General features: G+C 33.0%; 1 protein-coding gene across 1 annotated transcript in view; it reads right to left on the bottom strand.

The window, feature by feature from the left end:
* Nucleotides 1-19,745, bottom strand: part of LOC102802676 (potassium channel subfamily T member 2-like) — a 117,328-nt gene that overhangs the window by 16,088 nt on the left and 81,495 nt on the right. Inside the window, exons 8-17 of the mRNA XM_085492395.1 lie at nucleotides 19,508-19,602; nucleotides 17,093-17,276; nucleotides 16,321-16,485; nucleotides 15,874-16,010; nucleotides 14,913-14,976; nucleotides 10,686-10,794; nucleotides 9,865-9,973; nucleotides 9,007-9,156; nucleotides 8,056-8,309; nucleotides 266-400 (exon numbers count right to left, since the gene is read on the bottom strand). Coding sequence (XP_085348521.1) covers nucleotides 266-400; nucleotides 8,056-8,309; nucleotides 9,007-9,156; nucleotides 9,865-9,973; nucleotides 10,686-10,794; nucleotides 14,913-14,976; nucleotides 15,874-16,010; nucleotides 16,321-16,485; nucleotides 17,093-17,276; nucleotides 19,508-19,602 — 1,402 coding nt within the window. The remainder of the gene's footprint in view (nucleotides 1-265; nucleotides 401-8,055; nucleotides 8,310-9,006; nucleotides 9,157-9,864; nucleotides 9,974-10,685; nucleotides 10,795-14,912; nucleotides 14,977-15,873; nucleotides 16,011-16,320; nucleotides 16,486-17,092; nucleotides 17,277-19,507; nucleotides 19,603-19,745) is intronic.

Here is a 19,745-nt window from a genome sequence, read left to right as displayed (position 1 = left end):
TTGACAACATATGATAATCACTTCACTACCTGCCAATCAGTTTGCTGGATAAAAATATTTGAAATTTTGATTTTATTTGTACTTGAAAAATTAATTAACACACTTTTACTGCCATTACTGCTGTAACAAAATATCTTGATTTCAAAAATGTTATGATTTTAAACAGATTAGCAGGTAAAAGCTGTCATGATTCACTCATAATTGACAATGGTCACGAAAATCCTCATAGGTGACAATGTAATGTAACATTTTGGTTTGTTCTCACTCATTTCCGGTTTTGCCAGAATCCAGTTAGAAACCACTCTGCAGAGATCCTGCCCATCAACATCTCCACCTGGTGAATTCTCCACACTCTCACTGGCTTCTTCAATTGGACTTAAATTCAATTTGGTTCTAGTGTCTGTTGAGAAGAATAAGTTGTCATATTTGGCTACACTATTCCCAGAGACACTATTCCCAGGGACACTATTCCCAGAGATACAATTCCCAGGGACACTATTCCCAGAGATACTATTCCCAGGGACACTATTCCCAGGGACACTATTCCCAGGGACACTATTCCCAGAGATACTATTCCCAGGGACACTATTCCCAGAGACACTATTCCCAGGGACACTATTCCCAGAGACACTATTCTCAGGGACACTATTCCCAGGGACACTATTCCCAGAGATACTATTCCCAGGGACACTATTCCCAGAGACACTATTCCCAGGGACACTATTCCCAGAGACACTATTCTCAGGGACACTATTCCCAGAGATACTATTCCCAGGGACACTATTCCCAGAGACATTATTCTCAGGGACACTATTCCCAGGGACACTATTCCCAGGGACACTATTCCCAGAGATACTATTCCCAGAGATACTATTCCCAGAGACACTATTCCCAGGGACACTATTCCCAGAGATACTATTCCCAGGGACACTATTCCCAGAGATACTATTCCCAGGGACACTATTCCCAGAGACACTATTCCCAGGGACACTATTCCCAGGGACACTATTCCCAGAGATACTATTCCCAGGGACACTATTCCCAGAGACACTATTCCCAGGGACACTATTCCCAGAGACACTATTCTCAGGGACACTATTCCCAGAGACACTATTCCCAGAGATACTATTCCCAGAGATACTATTCTCAGAGACACTATTCCCAGGGACACTATTCCCAGAGATACTATTCCCAGGGACACTATTCCCAGAGATACTATTCCCAGGGACACTATTCCCAGGGACACTATTCCCAGAGATACTATTCCCAGGGACACTATTCCCAGAGACACTATTCCCAGGGACACTATTCCCAGAGACACTATTCCCAGAGACACTATTCTCAGGGACACTATTCTCAGGGATACTATTCCCAGGGATACTATTCCCAGAGACACTATTCCCAGAGACACTATTCCCAGAGACACTATTCCCAGAGACACTATTCTCAGGGACACTATTCCCAGGGATACTATTCCCAGAGACACTATTCCCAGAGACACTATTCCCAGGGACACTATTCTCAGGGACACTATTCTCAGGGATACTATTCCCAGGGATACTATTCCCAGAGACACTATTCCCAGAGACACTATTCTCAGGGACAATATTCCCAGGGATACTATTCCCAGAGACACTATTCCCAGAGACACTATTCCCAGAGACACTATTCCCAGAGACACTATTCTCAGGGACACTATTCTCAGGGATACTATTCCCAGGGATACTATTCTCAGGGATACTATTCCCAGGGATACTATTCCCAGGGATACTATTCCCAGGGATACTTTTACAAATATCAAAGAAACAAAAGTGAACATGTTTTTCTGCATGTGTTTGCATACAAATTAACTAATTTGCATACTCATTACCTAATTTTATAGAACCAATTACAAGTTGCTCAAATCAAACTTGTTTATTAATAATAATTTGTGCATGTTACCTGGCTGTGCATATTAACAAATTTGTGCATTTTAATTACATAATTTGTGCATGTTATTTTACTAATTTGTGCATATAATTTAACTAATCCATACATTATAATTAACTAATTTGTGCATATTAATTAACAAATTGGTGTTTATCAATTAAATTATCTGTGCATACTAATTAACTACATTTAAATTTGGGAATAGCAAATAACAGTTTAGTCACATATCTAATATTAATTTGGAATTAATTTGTGGATGACACTGGATACATCAAAATGTTTGATATAATCAATTAACACTGAATTCACATCACAAAAGTTGTACTTAATTCTTTCCTCAATTTCCTTTAATGTTTTTTTTCCTGGGATGTTTATTAGCAATTTTGAGATTAATTTTAAATTATTTATTTCCGTTTTGTTTTTGATGCAAAACGCTATTATGAAAAACATGGTAACTGATTGTCCATGTATTCAAATGAAGCCAACTGACAGCTGCCTGATGTGTTATGCAGCATCAAAACAGTAGTAAACAGTTTTTAAAAGCCACTTAATGTGTGACTCACACTTTGATATTTTTGGTGGGATAGCCACTATGTGATCTTGGGTACTGATCTGAGCCATTGTGTGCAAACAATTGTGGTTTCATTGTTCCTGGGTTTGAATGTGTTGAATATCACCGGTGTATGGTCAAAATGGCCAAGATGCAAAATAATAACAGTATTTCAGAGATTTCGTTGAGATTTGTTAAATATGTGAATTTACTGCTAAACTTCTACTTTATCAAACAATTTTAGAATTGATTTTCGGCAACTTTTACTATTTAATGTGATGTATAGAGTTTCAGTATCAATGGAGTTTTGAAATCTAATAGGTGTTTTGCAATATACATGTACTGTGCAAACTGCAATGAACCGCATTTTTCTTGTCCACCAGAAGTTAGAAGAAGAAGGAGTGAGATACATATATAATATATTTTTGTATAATATATAAACGGTATCATAGAACAATAGATTAAAGCGCGGTAGTCGTCGCGCAGCATGTGTTCGAATTTCATGTAAATAAACAATGTATTTTACACGCGTTGTATACGTCGCTATGAGTCCCATATTGAACAGGACGCGGCACGACGACTGCCACCCTTTAAGTGATTTAAGATTATTTTATTTTATATAAAGGTTGCTGAATGTGAAGGTGTATATTTTTTGTAACCCTTATCTAATAATTGTGAATAAATGAAGAGAAAATAATGCCAGCCTTCATGAGATGTTGATGAGAAAGGAAATCAGAAAAGCATTCATTTGATAAAAACTATGGCTGTCCAGTCAATGTGAATATAGTTGCATACATTGTCACCTATGATGGAAGAAAAGCCCATATAACGTAATGAAACATCAAATCACCTGACAAAATGAAATAAAAGTTAAATAGCAGTATTAAAATAAACATTATAAATTTTTAAATTAAAAAAGAAAAAAGAAAAAAAAATCATTTGAGTAACACATGAGAGTAAGTGGCATAATACAAAGTGTGTAGAAGCATAGAAGAACTCAGTGTTTATAGAAAGCTGCAAAGAAAGTCAGTGCACAGGTTAGAATAAGAGGAATGAATGCTATGTGCAAAATGGCTAAAAAATTCAAGTTAAAAAAGAAATATGTCCATCATGACCGACAACAAATTAAATTGGAAACGCATATATTCATATAATGTACTTTATTCTTCATGGTTTTCTGAGCATTATTCACAAAAAATTGTCGGCCATCTTGGAAATGTGTTAGTCTACTGGTAGTATGGGAAGTGTCTCAGATAACTTTGGGATGATCAAAATCAGAGGAGGGAAGGGGTGGGGGGAGAAGGGTGTCTACAATAAAGAAAGCCCATGCATTAATCAGTAATATCTACAGAATATATAAAATGATTAGTATTAAGAAAAAAGTATGTTGCTTGTCTGGCTTCACTCATACGCAGATAACAATTTCTCTCTTTATTTTATTTTTAATGATGTGCACAATTTTAACAGAAATAAAATCTAGAGTTTGAATTACTTTGCAGACATTTAGGACAAATAATTCTAAAAAGTCAATGAGACAACATTGTGACTTGAGAAGTTTATACAAAGAGATAGATTAAATGACACAATATGCAATTAACAATTATAGTAGTGCCAAAATTAAGCCCACATACACACCAAATATCCAATGAACATATAAAAGTGGGAACAGTGATTTGACAGTAATAGATGTCTTCTAGGGCGAATGGTTTTCCCAGTGCCACTCCAGCGGGTAATTTCAATGAAGAAAAGCACTACAGTTATAGTGCTCTTTTTATTATTTAAATTGTCAAAATACAAAAATTAAAAAACACAAAAATTATATTTTCAAGTTTAATAAAATTATGAGGTATTTAAGACTTCATAATTAAGAAGAATTCCAATTAAAAATTATTTTCTAGCATTTCTAATTATTGTAAAATGACATAACCAATGTATACTGCCTGCGTGAATCTATGGTACCAGTAGTAATATAATGACACTTGTATAGAAGTGAATGTGAAGCCACACAAGTAAACTATTAAACAGGATTAGTCACTAATATCATCATGCTGAACCAACAAGAATACACTCAAGAACCAAGCATGCTAAAAATCACTCTGATCAAAATAATAAAAGATGTAAAATCAAAGAAGTCAAAATAAGTATATTAGCATAGAACTCAAGACCCAAGAGAGGGTGACGTTTTACCTTGTTGATTTGGATGAACAAGAAGGTCGGCACGGCTATCGGTTGGTGCCCCATGTGGTCGAGTTGCCCCATGGTGGTAGTATTCTATAGCTATTGTGCCTTATGGAAGTATAATCAAAGACACTAAATCATTGATTTATTCATACTAGATTATAATTATTCCTAAAACTTGTATTCAAAACCATATTACACTTTCTAATTTGTTAATGAAAACAAGGCTAAGGACTATGTCAGTTGGCTTGTCACCGAGATCTGACCTGATGCGATTTGTATATTAATTTGACCTGAGTTGGATTGTAGATGCATTTTTATATTAATTTGACCTGACCTGACCCATAGATGCATTCTGATATCAATTTGACCTGACCTGACTTTTAGATGCATATTATTATCAATTTGACCTGACCTATAGATGCATTCTGATATCAATTTGACTTGACCTGACCTATAGATGCATTCTGATATCAATTTGATCTTACCTGACCTGACCTATAGATGCATTCTGATATCAATTTAACCTAATCTGACCTATAGATGCATTCTGACATTAATTTGACCTGACCTATAGATGCATTCTGATATCAATTTGATCTTACCTGACCTGACCTGACCTATAGATGCATTCTGATATCAATTTGATCTTACCTGACCTGACCTATATATGCATTCTGATATCAATTTGACCTGACCTGACCTATAGATGCATTCAATATCAATTTGACCTGACCTGACCTATAGATGCATTCTGATATCAATTTGACCTGACCTGGCCTATAGATGCATTCTGATATCAATTTGACCTGACCTGACCTATAGATGCATTCTGATATCAATTTGACCTGACCTGACCTATAAATGCATTCAATATCAATTTGACCTGACCTGACCTATAGATGCATTCTGATATCAATTTGATCTGACCTGACCTATAGATGCATTCTGATATCAATTTGACCTGACCTGACCTATAGATGCATTCTGATATCAATTTGACCTGACATGCCCTATAGATGCATTCTAATATCAATTTGACCTAATCTGATCTATGAATGCATTCTGATATTAATTTGACCTGACCTGACTTTTAGATGCATTCTGATATCAATTTGACTGTGAAAGTGATAACAATGATCCAATGAAAAAGATGTTTGTGAACATGAATTTAATAATTTAGTGAATAAACTTGATTTGAAACATGTGCATATGAATTCATGCTAAAGACACACTCTGAATGCAATTACCAACATACAATCATTATTCTAACATTCCCTGTCATACATTAATTTATTTCAATCCATGAAAAGAAACATGCCAGAATATTTGAGTAGAAAACTGCAGCCATTTTCTGTTTGCATTGCAGGGTCAAAGGTTACTACAGGGGTCCAGGTTGTCTATATAGTATTATAGATATATAATACTGAGAAGGGGAAAGATCAACTAACATATATTTCATATCTATTCTGTTTATTTATGCATACTAAAGATGCAATATACTGTAGAATACTTTATTTTTGCTTGGAATTTATTTTCGCTATTTTCGCTGAAGGGATGATTCCGTGAAAATAAAATCCAGCGAATATACTTTTTTTTCTATATTTCACATTAAACTCATCAAAAAACAGTGAAAATAAATTCCAAGCAAAATGCCCAAAAAGCCTTTTCAGCGAAAATTAATTCCAGCGAAAATAAAGTATTCCACAGTAGATGACAATCTATAATTTATAATATTGTTTGATGCTATATAATGATGATTTCATTGATTTATGGTTTAACACAAACTGGTTAAAATCTGGTGTATTGTGTATTTTTTGATATTTTGTATATTTTACTTCATTAATTCAATATTTTTGTTGTTTTTTTCATTATGTCCAACTTATTAAATATTATTTTAACTATCGCAATGTGGGATTTTTCAATAACAAAAACTTAAATAAATCTTAATCTTCTCACCACCACTTCCCTCTTTTCATCACAAATTCACAAAATAGTCCTGTTTATAGTCTGCACTGTCCTTAAAAAGATTGGGACAAAAATGGCCAAAAACTGAAAATTAATTCAAATTTTGTCTGTTGGCTCCAAAATTAGGGTTCATTTCTGGAAATATTGAAGAATATATGCAAAAAAGTTTGGGTTTACCAACAACTACAAAATCTTGTAGCACACAACAATTCATTCAATGAATCAATAACATTCTTTAATATGTGCACTGAATGTCCAATCACTTCACATGCTTCTTACTGTTTTTAGTTCCAAATTCTGCACAGTTTGCTACAAATCCAACAATATTTAGCCAATCAAAATTCATCATCATTATACAGCAGCATACAATGTTAAATACAATGTTTACATCCATATTGCATCTTTTATATTTCATACTCTTAGATGGAAGGTTAATCACAAAACAAAAACAGGTTTTTCAGAATTAAACAGTCATGTCTTTGTAATGTAGTACACCATGCCAAAATGTACAGATGATGTCGGATTACTTTAGAAAGTGATAGAACACTGTGTGATTATTAAAGTTGAAAGTTTGTGAGAATGTAGTTTTCTCTGACCCATAACACAATATTCAGGTATAAATAAAGGTTAAGACATAATAAACACAAAGATATCAATAGAACAGCATTACTGTTAATGAAACACAAGAGATAAAATCAGATACAAAATATTAGTATATAGTATGAGTCAAAATAAGAATACTACAGATATCGTAGACAAATGATTTAAGTTAAGGTAGAATACTACTCAGAAGTTTTTAACATGTGAACATATTTCAGCGCATATAGCAGTGAGAATATTTCATGTCAAAATCTGTATACAATTATTTGTCTTAGAATTCATCAATAGTATGTGAACATTTTTGGTATGCATAAATGCCATTTTAGCAGCAGTTCATTTCCTCAATAAAAAAGGAATAAAAAAATTGTCAATTTTTGATTACTTCTAAACATCAATTTGTACTTTCTAAGACAATATATACATTTTTTTTTACCATATGTCATCAAGCAAAATTTTGAGATACAAGGAAACAATAATTATGGTGAAATTTCCTAAAACAGACAAAATATGCTATTTTCACTGTATTTTATTGATAGATTTTCTCCACACTGAGCACATTGATCTCATATTCATTTTCTTCATCCTTGTAAGACAATGTATCAATTTTTTTAAAATAACGAAAAACAAAAATATTTTCACTTTTGTGCAGCATTCTACCTTAAATATGTTTAACCAGTTGGAAAAAACATTTTCTATTGTTATTTAATTCACATACATTCAGTTGTTACTAACATGCATTTTCACAGCAAAATGTTGCCCTCTATCAACCAAAAATAAATTATCTTGATTTTATTTAATCATCCCATAAAAACAAAAGTAAAAACACTTACCGACACTGGCAATGATATTATGAATTTTTGAAGTGTTTGGTTCATTATGAAGGGAACCTTTGCTGTCTTTTCTTTTAAATTCACGTTCTTTTTCTTGGTCGGTATTAGCAAAGATGAAAGCTGAGTTTTCTTCTTTTGTAATGTTGAAGTAAAAACATGTATCAGAGGCTCGCATGACGTGCTTAGGTCCGGGATTCAGCTGGATTTCGGAATCCTCCTCATCTTTCCGAACACCGACTAATGCAACACCATATCTACAAAGAGGAAAACATCTACTGATCAGCAACTCTGTGGTTGCACAACATCCAGAATTCACAGGATTAGTCAACCAATAGGAAAGTGTCTTACTAAAAAGTGAACCATACTATGCATAAGCATTTGTAACAAGGTTACTGATTAGTTGCTGAATCAAATCTGAATGATTTCCATTTCTACTGTGTTAGATGTACTGTAAAACATGTCTTTTTCGCGAGCATGTCTTTTTCACGAATTTAGTGAGAGAACTGATTCACTAATTCAAGATGTCGCTGAAGACTTTATTATCAATTCAAAATGGCCGTCAAACAAAGAAATCAAAAATGACAAGAGAGATTTGCTAAATCAACATTTCACTATTATGTCATTTTACCACAATTCGCTAAAATTGCATGCCGCTTTTTCAACATGTTTTACAGTATACAACCAACCAGATCAAATATGTAAACAAATGATATTGTGGTTCTAATAGGGATTATATAAAATGCCTCTAGACTAACTTATACCAGACTATAGCATGTTTGTCTCACACAACAATGAGGTAGTGGTTTTGATTCCACCAGCCAACTGCAGCTAGTATGTACATAGACCACCAACCAATTGTTAATAGCTTTGGGGCTTCCATACCTGTGTAGCTTTTAGGCTGTTTGAGAAAGAAATACATTCTGATGTAATTAATTTCATTTTGTGACTTACTTTTTATGTGCATGGAATGAAGCATAAGTGAAACTTTTGTTTTCAAATTCTCCAAAAAACTTGCTGTCACCAAGAATTATATGGTAGACCTCATTACCAGAGGAGCGGCCATATAAACGCATCCACAGAGAGTCAGAATCACTACCTTCACTGCAAAGTCAAAACAGCATATATTAATAATCAGTCAAGAGTCAAGTCAAAGTGATTTAAAAGATTGTGTCTGATTGGCTACACCAGCTAACAGTGAAGCCAATCAAGAAGCAGCTTGTTAATTGACAGGATCATTCAACAAATGAAATCATGTCTTGTATAAATGCTTTAACTCAACTGCAATAGGACTATAGTAACTACTGCAGTACTATATTTATAAATATACAATGTATAAATGATAGAAACCATCAAAACCAACTCAGCTACTGATATTATTAACAATACCCCTGATATCTTGATATATTTGCAGTGATGTCATAAGCTGTATTTCAAACTCTTCAAAGAAATTACCAGTTGACAATTATATTTACTCCCCCCCCCCCCCCCCCCCGAGTATTCCAAACAAGTGTGAGATCATCGCTTTGTCACCCAAATTTTTCTGTATTTTTTTTTCTTATATTCTTTATTATTTCTGGAAATGAACTATAATTTAGGAGCCAACAGACATAATTTGAGTCAATTTTCAGTTTTTACTCAAAAAATTCGGTTATTTTTGTCCCAATATTCTGAAGGAAAGTGCAGACTATATTTTGTGAATTTGTGATAAAATGAGAGCTGGTGGTGAAAAGGTTAAAACGCTAAAGTTGAAGTTTGTGAATGAATAAAAAATGCATTTTACATCTGACCCATATAGATGACAAAACTTACTGTCCTCTCAGAGTATGAATAAGCAATGTAACAAATGTTGATGTGCCAGGAGTCAGACAATTATTCGCCAGCAATGCATACTTGAATTCATCTTCACATACAACATGGTCTGAAAAAAAATTAAATCAAACAATCTCCAAAAATTCATTCATTTTCTACACAGCAGAGATGAAAATGATATTAAACATATAAGAGAATATATACACAAAAAACTAACTTTTATTTGTTATGATGGGCTGTTACACAGATAAGGCCAGGAAAAAAAAATTCTAAGTTTCTCGTTTCATGGAAATTTTAAAATGAGGCGGCGGGGTGATTTTTTTTTTTTTTTTTGGAATACTGAGGGGGAAAATTTGAGACAAGTACGAGTACAAGTGCATTTTGGAATGCTTTAGAAGGAAAAAAAGCGTCTGAGGCGCATAGAAACGAGAAAGGGAGATATTTTTTTTCTCAGCCTAAAACCCTGAACAACTGAGTTATTGAATTCCTATAGAGGTACTCGGCAAATACATTAGAATGTTTTTTCAATGTCACATAATATGTATTGAATTATTAAAAAGCAAATGTTGCAATAGATATTCTGCATTTATGTAAATTAATTTTAGCTGCTCACCAAACTATACAAGGTAATTGCTTACTGAATTTTTAATTGATATCAACATTATTGTGGTATAAGCCAGGAATTACAACTTTTTATTGTATCTGATGACTGTAAACGCAATTGACAATCGGCTCTTGTGCTCACAAGATGTTGATAACAATTGTGACATTTACAATCAATAAATAAACTCACACTAACTCGTGTGAGTACATAACTCTACCTGCAAACTTGACATGAAACTTGTTTTCTGGCTTTAGAATTTGTACAAAGAGTGGAATATTTGGTGCAAAATCTTTCACTGCCCATGTACGTAGAATAGTTTGTTGATCCTGGCAACAAGAAAACAATTACAAAGCAAATTATTTATGATACACAAACAAATGTTGAAGACAGTGAAAATATTGAAAGAAAAGTAGTAAAAAAGTCAAGCAGAGTATTAGTCAAGCATGAAGCAAACACAGAATAAGATCTTGGATGCTGACATGGTTATCAAAATGCAGGCAGAACAAGAGCAAGTCAGTCAGTTTCACAAAGTAATACTTTCCCTAGTAACATAAACAGTGAAGAATATAATACTGCTTTGGTCCTGTGGTGCCCTCTAGTGCCAGGAATTCACTAGTCACTATCACAAAATGTTAAGCAATACATTAAAGCATTTAGACAAGTTTGGAATCAGTTTAGGTTATACAACTTCATCTGGGAGGTTATTTGTAACCATGACAACCATATGGAGGATGTCATGCCTGATGAAAAGTAGTCTATTGCACAGGAATTCCAAAGCAGCCTATTTCTGTTTACACATCAATTTCTATCACATACAACATAGTCTACTCATGTTTAACATAACTATGTTTAACATTAATGTTCCATGCATTATAATATAGTTACACAGATGTACTGGGAATAAACACATAACCTGAAAGCTGTGGAACCAAAAATCAGTTTATTTTAACATATTTTTATTAATATTCAGTATTTAACAATATTAATCATACCCAACAAGAATAACACAGTTATAATTTAATATTGCATTTTCATAATTCCAGTATTACAAAAGCAGAGTTCAAGTCAGTGTGTATTACCCTCGGTAATCAGTGTCAAAATAATGAACTAAAGTGACAACCTTCAACATTATTTCTGCTTCTAGTATTTGGAATTTGTTTAACCTCTACACCACCAGACTTTCTCACCCAAATTGTTCTGCACATTTTTTCTTATATTCTTCAATATTTCTGGAAATGAACCCTAATTTTGTAGCCAACAGATGAAATTTGAATAAATTTTTAGTTTCCACTCAATAAAAATTTGGCTATTTTTGTCCCAATCTTCTGAAGAAAAGTGCAGACTATAAACAGAACAATTTTATAAATTTGTGATGAAAAGAGGAACCTGGTAGTGAAAAGGTTAACGGATGTGGTAAGCAGCCACTGATTAATAACTGTTATGATTTTCCTCAAAACATCAACAAATTTCATCATTGCACTACAGAGCAGTTTTATCAGCTGAGATGCTAGACCAAAATGTCTTTGTATTCAAATCAGGTTTCTAAAACCAATTCTAGTTATATTCCATGATTTTCTCACTAATTGAGAGACTCTAATGTGAGATTGTAAAATAAATAAAAGTTGAGTTCAAGAGTCTCACTTAAGAATTCAGAATATCAGTATTTTAATAATTCATAAAGAGCTAAAATTTATTCCATATTTTTGAAGCCACCCCTAGTTAGCACCACAGATTTACACATGCTCTGATATAACCATCAACTCCTAGAATCTGGAAGCTACACAATCAACAGCCAACATGAATTAGATTTTAAGTGCTAAAGAGTTTAATGAATTGTTTAAGTTATAAAAACAGAAATGAAGACGCCATAGCGATGATTACCAAATTTGAATAAATATAGCATTCATTACTAGAAACATGTGGTTCAAGAGAAGTTGTTTAATAATCATGATTATAAAAATAAAAGATGAACTCATATAATGTAAGTATCTATGTTTTTCATAATTTACTAGTCTATAGCTGTTAGCAATGCACATTTCAATTAAAGAACTGAAGATATCATTAGAAAATGAACAATATGTATAGTATCAAAGCAACGGACCTTGCTGTTTTCAACAAGAATTCAAAAATATCACTTTTCACCAAAAATGACAAAAATAATCATCAAAATTAAGTAATTGAAGATATCACCACGAAATTAACAAGGTCCACATGTAATACCTATATATGTAATATAAAAGCAATCAGACTTGCAGTTTTTAACAAGAAGTCGAAAATATCACTTTTTACCAAAAATGACAAAAATATTCACCAAAATTAGAGAATTAAAAATATCATTACAAAATGAACAAATCTGAGAGAGGTCCACATATAGTACCTATATATGTAATATCAAAGCAATTGGACTTGCGGTTTTTAACAAGAAGTTGAAAATTTCACTTTTTACCAAAAATGACAAAAATATTCACCCAAATTAGAGAATTGAAGATATCATTACAAAATGAACAAATTTGAGAGAGGTCCAAATGTAGTACCTATATATGTAATATCAAAGCAATTGGACTTGCGGTTTTTAACAAGAAGTCGAAAATATCACTTTTTACCAAAAATGACAAAAATATTCACCAAAATTAGAGAATTGAAGATATGATCATGAAATGAAAAAATCTGAGAGAGATCTACCCAAGGTACATATACACCAAGTATCAAAGCATTCAGGCTTGTAGTTTTCAAGAAGTCGAAAAAGTAAAACATTGACACGGACGACGGATGACGACGGACAATCACTTATATGATAAGCTCCGCTCGACAAAGTCGACAGCGGAGCTAAAAATTAATATATTTGTTTCTAGCGCCTATGAATCAACCAATCAGGATATGTTATATTTTGATTATTCATATGACATCATTGATGGAAATGTTTCTAGCGCCTATGAATCAACCAATCAGGATATGTTATATTTTGATTATTCATATGACATCATTGATGGAAATGTTTCTAGCGCCTATGAATCAACCAATCAGGATATGTTATATTTTGATTATTCATATGACATCATTGACGGAAATGTTTCTAGCGCCTATGAATCAACCAATCAGGATATGTTATATTTTGATTATTCATATGACATCATTGACGGAAATGTTTCTAGCGCCTATGAATCAACCAATCAGGATATGTTATATTTTGATTATTCATATGACATCATTGACGGAAATGTTTCTAGCGCCTATGAATCAACCAATCAGGATATGTTATATTTTGATTATTCATATGACATCATTGACGGAAATGTTTCTAGCGCCTATGAATCAACCAATCAGGATATGTTATATTTTGATTATTCATATGACATCATTGACGGAAATGACCAATCAATGTACTGTATTTGCTGTATTAGAAACACATGCATTGTCAAAATCTGGCAGCCATATTGAGATAGTAAGAATACATGCAGAGCTGCATGCACCTGCATTTCTAACAGAGCAAATATGATTCTGATTTTATCTTTAACATTCATGATGTTTGACATTACTGAGTTGAATAACCAATCAAAATACAGCATAAATTTGAATACCACTCCAAACACCAATCACAATCCAGTTTTAAGATCATGTGACTAGCATAACATAAAAAGATGGGACCACAGACATTCAGGATAGGACAAAACTGAAATACAAAATGTTACATGCATATATAATAAAAAATAAAAAGCCAAATAAAATAGTACAGCCTTTAGCCCACTAGCCAAAAATAAAATAAATGTTTGGATGATCATACTATTGAATCTCGAATGGAATATTGGTGTTTTATGTCTTCCCTACTGCTTCCTTTTCCTTTTCTGTTATCCCTAATTTTACCAATGTCAGCCTGGAAAATTGGAAAAATCAACGCCATTCCAATTAATATCATCTCCCCCCTGTGGATGAGTTTTGAAAGCATGCAATGACTGACGATTACATGTATTTTCATGCCAGGCTAGCAGGCTTCTCTTTACTTGGCTTTAATGAACGAAGCCAAAAATAATCATGATAGGAATACAATAAACATTATGAGAATTCATAACTCCATTTTATATCAATTACTAATTTTTTAAGTTAGGTCTAGTTATATAAGTTTGGAAATAATTTCTTATTAAATATTAGCAACATAAAATTTTTTTTTTTTTTTTATAAAATAAACTTATATGGTATGTCTTACTATGAATAAATAAAGAGAACTCTAAAAACCACTGACATAAATATGATTTTATGTTGAAGTATGTAAAAATAATGAACATAAATTCATGCTCATGTTTTTTCATTACATATGTATTACTAGAACTGCCTTTATTTTTACAAAAAAGTAGCACTCATAATGTTGACTATTCCATGCGGGGGAAAACTGACAGACATGCATTTTTTAAGTTTTAGAAATATTTTTTTATACAAAATAATAACTTACTGCTTCAATTCTGTCCATGACATTTCTTGGTGAGAGGATGAAACATGCTTCAGCATCATCCATCCTGGAGTAAACAAACAATGATATTACCCAACAGACTACTGATAGAACCATACTAGCAACTGATGTAATCAGACTGGATACTAACGTAATCAGACTGGCTACTGATGGAACTATACTAGCTACTGATGGAACCATACTAGCTACTGATGGAACCATACTAGCAACTGATGTAATCAGACTGGATACTAATGTAATCAGACTGGCTACTGATGGAACTATACTAGCTACTGATGGAACCATACTAGAAACTGATGTAATCAGACTGGATACTAACGTAATCAGGCTGGCTACTGACAGAACTATACTAGCAACTGATGTAATCAGATTGGATACTAATGTAATCAGGCTGGCTACTGATAGAACCATACTAGCAACTGATGTAATCAGATTGGATACTAACATAATCAGGCTGGCTACTAACGTAATCAGGCTGCCTAATGATGTAACCATACTGACTGATGATGTAATCAGACTGGATACTGATGTAACCAGACTGGCTACTGATACAAACATACTGGCTACTGATGTAACCATATTGGTAACTTATGTAACCATACTGGCTGATGGTGTAATCAGACTGGATACTGTTGTAACCAGACTGGCTACTGATACAAACATACTGGCTACTGATGTAACCATATTGGTAACTGATGTAACAATACTGGCTACTGATGTAACCATAATGGCTACTGATGTAACCATACTGGCTACTGATGTAACCAATAATGGCTACTGATGTAACCATACTGGCTACTGATGTAACCATGATGGCTACTGATGTAACCATAATGGCTAGTGATGTAACCACACTGGCTAGTGATGTAACCAATAATGGCTACTTATGTAACCATAACTGCTACTGATGTAACCATAATGACCTTTGAAACTGACCACCTACCGAACTCTCTGTAAGTCTTGATCCCGCAGTGCTGACCCCTGTACATATATAACTCTCTGTGCCCATATTGGTATCTGTAACAACAGTCGCATAGTACTGTCTAACTCACAAGGTGATAGTAACACAACAAAATAATCCTAGAAAAAAAGGAAAAAAAGTGATGTATATACACAAAGTCATCAAAACTATAAACTATTTGGGTTTGATAACAGTATATTTTATAATATGTTCCTATAATCTTAAAGAAATTCATATAAGAAGTAATAATGTGAGTATGGTGTCTCTTGTGTTATCTAAAATGTGTGTTCAATAACAGAATAAGTAAGTATCACATGCAACCGGAGGCTGTGTGCATAAAGGATGGAGTTAAACTGGCTGTATATTTGTACAAAATCTGAAAATCCAATGTACGCTATGAAAATTGGATGACAAGTGTGATGATTATACCTGTAGATGATTGTGAGCATAAAATTCATTGAGAAAGTCCATGATGAGATCAGCCTGAATAACAGTAGAACATACTACAACGTGTTTCTCTGTCTGGGCTCTGTGCTTGCTATAAGATGCTCCCTGCTTCTGTCTTTCCATCAAGTAAAATGCTAACTGCTCTAACTGTGTAAAAGACATTATGCAGTGATTATAAGTATGTTATATATTGTAGACAATATCAAATAATACAGGTGTATGAAGTTATCATTCACCAGGAATTAAACAATTAAATTAATTAATCAGATAGACAACTATGATCCACTATGCAGTAACACATGTACTCAATCCTGTCAATACATTAACCAGATAGCCATATAACAAATCAAAGTCACCCAGTGAAGATATTATGATGTATAAGAAAAAAATGTTTTAATTATGCATAAATCAATGTGCCAAGTATGTTGCCCAAAACACTAACTCCTATGTCTTCTAGGCGCATTGTTAATCGCTGATTTCACAAAAACACATATTAAAAAATTTAAATTCATCTAAATTTTATTTTGGTTCATCACAGTTTTTCATTATATGGTCAAGAACAAATTTTTATTTGCATCTTGATTTGATTTGATTTGATTTTGATTTTGATTTTGATTTTGATTTTGATTTTGATTTTGATTTTGATTTGATCTTCTTTCAAAAATTCAAAACCAACTAAAATGCGTTTCTTAACTTTCCTGTTCTCTACTAACAACACACAATCAATGGTTGACTAAATAACGAATAAACTGACCTGTATAGGAACTACGATCAATGCCGCTATAATCATAATAGATACATATAGTTGTGATGGCCACACATGTACATGTATCTCACCGTAACCCACGGTAGAGAAAGTGACCACAATGAAATACACAGCCTCAAACAAACTCATCTTGTCTGGTGATGCCCTCTCCAAATGTTCCACTCCACATATGCTAATAACAGTAAATAGAATTGTAATTAGAATACAACACTGAATAAATGCACACACTACATTATAATATTCTCAATACTTACCATGGAGACTCCTTAAACATATGTCCTCTCAAATTTGATGATACAATCTAAAATGCAACTCAGATAGGATAAATATGTATTTTTCCCCTGAAATATTGTCTAATTTTGTTGCAAAATTCATTAAGTGAAGGCCAAAATGACTATAATGGAAAAGTCATCATAGTTATGCGATGATAAAATAAAGGTGAAACTTGTTTAAAGTACGACTTGAATGTTATGAATTAGTCGTATCCAAATAGAAAACATCAAATTCAAGGTACTGATCAAGAAGTAACAGATCTTAAATTGAAAATGGATTGAAAATATCTGCATCCCAACAAAAACATTTTATTTCATAGTAATAATGTAAAAAAAACTTTGAATCATTTAAGCAGAGAGCTCGCAGTGCCGAAAAATAAGTTGTAAATAAAACTGGTCACTTAAGTTGCATATTCAAATTCAACATTGGCCTGAACTGGTCGACTCCCAACTTTCGAAGAGTGTGCCACATACTCTCAATCCACTGGCTGAGACTCATTCACTAACGAAAGTCATTATGAAGGAACCTTGATTAAGGTGCTTGTGTTTAACTGGGACTGGTTGACACCAGGACAGTGCATTGAGTTGCCATTCAATAGAGAAAATGCCAAACAGCCTTGTCATGTACTTCGAAATATGAATATGGTCTCTGTGGTGAAATGTCAGCACTTGCAATTTGTACATAAGAAAATTCAGGAGAGACAGTGACATTCAATGTCTGGAAATAAAAACATATTCATTCAAAAATGTAAAATACTGGTAATCAAACAAAATATGCAAAGATACAGGAATCTATGCATAAGTTAGTACAGCCAGGCAGGCTATATGCAAATGGTACTCAAGAATATACATGTACTTAAGGCGATTTCAGCCAAATTCAGTTTTTGCACTACTGAGCATGTTATTGCACATATACGCAATGCATTATGGGAAAGAACTTCCCATTGTATATAATGGAAAACACTCTCTAAATTACATGTCATCTTCACCAAAATTTGAATTCATATTTTATACAAAACTTGTTCAATCCCATGTCATTAATGTTCATTGGGTATATGGACATTAATATTCATGAGGTATATGGACATTAGTATTCATGAGGTACTTGGACATTAATATTCATGAAGTTGACAGGTAGTCTTCTATCTGATGATGACTCTTAATGAAATGTCACAGTATAACAGTTCATTGGTTACAATCCCAATCCTGCTCACCTGGTGAAAGCAAGGCAAATCAGAGTACAACAGAGCATTACAAGAAGTTGGCCAAGGGCAGATTGCAACTGCTGCCATGCACGATTTAGATCATTCTATGAAAACAAAGACAAAACATAATTATATGAATGTATATGATAAATACCAACATACTCAGAGAAAACACATGTATTGGGTAATCAAGTATGAATAATTTGATGACTTCACTAGATTACAAGTCAAGTCTAATAATCAAATAAATTTGGCAATACTCAATTTGATAAGAAGCTTATGTATTCTATTCTACGATTGTATTTTTTATTTCAAATATTAATTTTAGTCAACTATATTTTATTATTTATTCATATATTTTATTTTGTTTATACAAGGGTTGTTTGCAAATGCCAAAACTTAAAACAAGTATCATAAAACAATATTAATTGAAATAAAATATAATTTTGAAAATAATACCGAAATTAATTTGAAAATTTGATAATGTTAGAAGAGCATCTCCAATAGAATGGCATGTAAAACAACTATTGCATGTATTGTATACGTGATTAATAAAATGTGACCATCGACACACCTCTATCCTTGAGTGAAAATTAAAACTAAGCTCTAATCACATTCTGCATTACTCAGTCAATATCATCAAGACATATTGTTTGATTTCATTAATATGATGTTTCTGTCAACATGATAACCGGTAATCTAATTTTAACGAGTTACCCCCTTATTAGGTGATCAAAAATTAATAAGAGGTAAAACACCTAACAAATTTTAGTTAATTAGTTATTTTGTTTAATACCTGATCATCCAATCAGTTCTGTCAAATATATCACCAGGGTGAATCAATATTTCAGTACAAGTAGCGACCCTCTTGACATGTGTGTTCTCTTGTTTTGTTGGTATCCATGACAACAATGTGACAATCTCACCTTGTGAACATTAAACACAGTAGCATGGAACACAAAATAATTACTTGTTGTGAAAAGGCTGTTTGTATCTTCTGAAGTGCTCGGTTCAAGTCATTCTGTAACAATTTTTAGCAGATTGTTAGTCAGGCATAGATTATAGAAAGTCAGAGTAAACAAATATTTTAATAGTATTGAATATGTGTGTATATATTAAGAAAAAAATCTTTTGAAAATGTGAACAAAAGGTGCTCAGAAAGTC

This window comes from Saccoglossus kowalevskii, chromosome 17, assembly GCF_978046115.1.
Source record: "Saccoglossus kowalevskii chromosome 17, keSacKowa6.1, whole genome shotgun sequence".
Taxonomy (NCBI): Eukaryota; Metazoa; Hemichordata; class Enteropneusta; family Harrimaniidae; genus Saccoglossus; species Saccoglossus kowalevskii.
The sequence above is the reverse complement of the archived record's forward strand: the minus strand, read 5'-3'. Positions and strand labels throughout refer to the sequence as shown.